Source organism: Macadamia integrifolia, chromosome 9 (genome assembly GCF_013358625.1).
Source record: "Macadamia integrifolia cultivar HAES 741 chromosome 9, SCU_Mint_v3, whole genome shotgun sequence".
NCBI classification, from domain to species: domain Eukaryota; kingdom Viridiplantae; phylum Streptophyta; class Magnoliopsida; order Proteales; family Proteaceae; genus Macadamia; species Macadamia integrifolia.
The window spans coordinates 40,815,612-40,818,879 of NC_056565.1; the positions used below are offsets into that span (position 1 = coordinate 40,815,612).

Consider the following 3,268-nt stretch of genomic DNA (forward strand, 5'->3'; position numbering starts at 1 on the left):
AAGTGGTTTGCGTGGTGATTCAGTAGTTCTGATGGGGAAGAACACCATGATGAAGCGATCGGTCAGGCTTCATGCTGAGAGGACTGGGAACAAGGCCTATCTGAATCTTATTCCCCTCCTTGTGGTATGCTTCGAATGATCTTTTTCTCAGTTTTCTGGATTAAAGACCTTTTGCTTGTTAGTTAGCCTTTTTCTGCTTACCTCTCGTGAAGTCATAAGATTTTTGTTATTTTTGGATGTTCTCAGGGAAATGTTGGGTTGATTTTCACCAAGGGTGACTTGAAGGAAGTAAGGGAAGAGGTTGCCAAATACAAGGTACGGTTTCTCATTGTTTTTCTGCTAAATTAGAGAGTTTATTTTGTTGCTGGTTTTTGTACACTTTCCAGATATTGGGTTTTCTTGTTTTCTGCTAGATTGGGAGAAGAATCATTATGTTTATCTTATCGGGGTTTGCTTTAACTGAATATTGTGAGTGCTAATAGATGCATCCAACGGTTAATGGAATTGAATTTGAGCGTTTGATGCTTAAACAGTTGAACCCACGTTATCAGCTCTTTCATCATGGAAACTTTGCCCATAAAAGCTGTAAACTTGTGCCAACTTTAAATGGACGAGAGTACCAATTGAAGATGACAACAGAGATTTTTGTGTTGTATACATTAGGGTCGTACTGTATATTGGTATCTAAGAAATGATGTTTCATCCACTTTCCAAGATTCCTGTAGAAATCTAATGAACCTCCAGTGAATGTAAAACGTAGAACTTTGTGGGTTTTACTCAATCTGTAGGTATTCTTGCCGTTTATATATTCATTATTCTTTCTTTAACTGAACATGGTTCTTATACCACCTGCCTAAAGCTCATTATTATGGATCGAAGCAGCCTGCGTAAATGCCTTGGTGTTGTGAGTTGGATAAACCTGTCCTGGAATCTATTGCAAATGGGTAATTTGGGTGGAAATCTTTGAGGCCATAATTCTTGTGTAGTGAATCAACAACTTAAAGTACTACCTGTGATTGTTTGTGATTGATCTCTTAATGTTTGACCATGATAAAGCTAATTAGTTAGGAGTTGTTTTGTTGAACTAATCAAGTATTTTGAGTTGTTCACAAACTTCCAGCTGCTTCACCATAAATCTGTGAAATCTGAATCAACTATTTCTATCTTTGGATGCTGATAATAGATTTGTGACGTAGAAGTCCTTGAAATTGGTCACTAGTGGGCTCATTTACTGACTTAGTTTGTAAATTGAGTTATCAGTGTCCTTCAAATACATTATGGTCATACCTTATATTGGTATCTATCAAATCATGTTTCAACTTCTCTGTCTAAGATTTATGTAGAATTCTAATGTACCTCATGTGAATTTTAATATTGGATCTGTAGGGCATCGCTGCCTGTGATCTATGGTTTTTTTTGTGTTTATCTGATGCTATGCTTCTGGTATCATGTGGACAGGTTGGAGCTCCTGCCCGTGTTGGACTTGTTGCACCTATTGATGTCGTTGTGCCTCCTGGCAACACAGGACTGGACCCTTCCCAGACTTCCTTCTTTCAGGTTGATAATTGTCCCAATTCAGCTATTTCTCTATTTCTACTGACATTTCTAACACAGGATTGGACCCTTCCCAGACTGACTTCCTTTGTTTCTTGCTTCTGATGCATCTACTTTCAGGTGCTTAATATTCCAACCAAGATTAACAAGGGTACTGTTGAAATCATCACCCCTGTTGAGCTTATCAGGAAGGGTGACAAGGTGGGGTCTTCTGAGGCTGCTCTGCTTGCAAAACTTGGAATCAGGCCTTTTTCTTATGGTCTTGTTGTACTGTCTGTGTATGACAATGGCTCAGTCTTCAGCCCAGAGGTCCTTGATCTCACAGAGGATGACTTGATGGATAAATTTGCACTTGGTGTATCCATGATCACCTCTCTGTCGTTGGCAATCTCATACCCCACTCTGGCTGCTGCTCCCCATATGTTCATCAATGGGTACAAGAATGTTTTGGCTGTTGCACTTGCAACTGACTACTCCTTCCCACAAGCTGAGAAAGTGAAGGATTACTTGAGGGTTTGTTCTGTGTTCTGATTCCATGCAAATTTTTCTCTCGCAAGGACCTTTTCTCTATTGCCCTTTTGAGGAATGATTAATTGTGTTCAAGCTAAATGAGTCTTTGTATTTGCAGGATCCAAGCAAGTTTGCAGTTTCTGTGGCTCCAGTTGCTGCTGCAGATTCCGGTTCTGCTGCAGCTGCCACTGAATCCAAGGTGGAAGAGAAGGAAGAACCAGCTGAGGAGTCTGACGATGATATGGGTTTCAGTTTGTTTGATTAAGTAGTTTTGTAGGGGATCAGTTTATACCAGAGATCTGTAGCTTTTTTCCAACGCAATACATTTTTGATTGCCTGAAGTTTTGAGTTTTATTTTGGTGTAATTTCGTTTTGATGTTTTAGCTATGACTAATACCCTTGATTAGAATTGTGTCCAAATCCTTTTTTTGAATGTTAACTACATTTAAGGTCGTGCATGGAATGTTTTTATTAGTCATTTTTTTAATCTATTGGACCTTCCTGGACTGTTGGTAAAATAAAAACAAACTTCATTGCTTCATTCTGTACTAACCGATGTTCTCTGTTGGAAGTCTGGGTTGGTGATTGAAGGTTTGCACTTGATCTACTGGGAGCCTTCGCCGATCTCTCTGGATTTTTTCATTTCACATCCTCCGGTAAGCATCGTTCTTCTCTATATAAAGGGTTTGTCTAGTTGTAACCTAGGTAGGTTACAAAAGGGTTGTAAGTTGTAACCCATGTCTAGTTACCTAAAATGTCCGTAATGTGAAAAGAGATTATTGGTTCAGGAGGATTCAAAAAGTAATTTCATGTATTTATATTCTCAATAAAGACGCAAAAGCTACTGCACCACTTTTTATAATAATGTTTAATAAAGGGTAAAAATGAAATTCTATCCTCAAATAGACCTATCAAGACGTTTGGAATCTCAAATATCAATTCTATTCTCTAAAAGTCCAACATGGGATTGAAAAGAAAAAAAAAATTATACTAAAAGTTGGGTGAGTAATGGTGTCCATTTCTAGTCAGAGCCAGTTGGATTGGAAAAACGTGAAATGAACCTTTATCAATTTGAGGTTTTATCAAATTGGTAAGAAATCGAATTGGATCAGATCAAGCGAATCGAAACTGTAAAAAACCAAGAAATCGAATTGGATCAGATCAAGCGAATCGAAACTGTTAAAAACCTTATAAAAACTTAAAA

General features: G+C 38.0%; 1 protein-coding gene across 1 annotated transcript in view; it reads left to right on the forward strand.

The window, feature by feature from the left end:
* LOC122089788 (60S acidic ribosomal protein P0-like) overlaps nucleotides 1–2,605 on the forward strand; it is a 16,507-nt gene extending 13,902 nt beyond the window's left edge. The window contains exons 2-6 of the mRNA XM_042659472.1: nucleotides 4–124; nucleotides 247–315; nucleotides 1,459–1,557; nucleotides 1,675–2,067; nucleotides 2,183–2,605. Coding sequence (XP_042515406.1) covers nucleotides 4–124; nucleotides 247–315; nucleotides 1,459–1,557; nucleotides 1,675–2,067; nucleotides 2,183–2,329 — 829 coding nt within the window. The 3' untranslated portion in view covers nucleotides 2,330–2,605. The remainder of the gene's footprint in view (nucleotides 1–3; nucleotides 125–246; nucleotides 316–1,458; nucleotides 1,558–1,674; nucleotides 2,068–2,182) is intronic.
* Nucleotides 2,606–3,268: the final 663 nt, after the last annotated feature.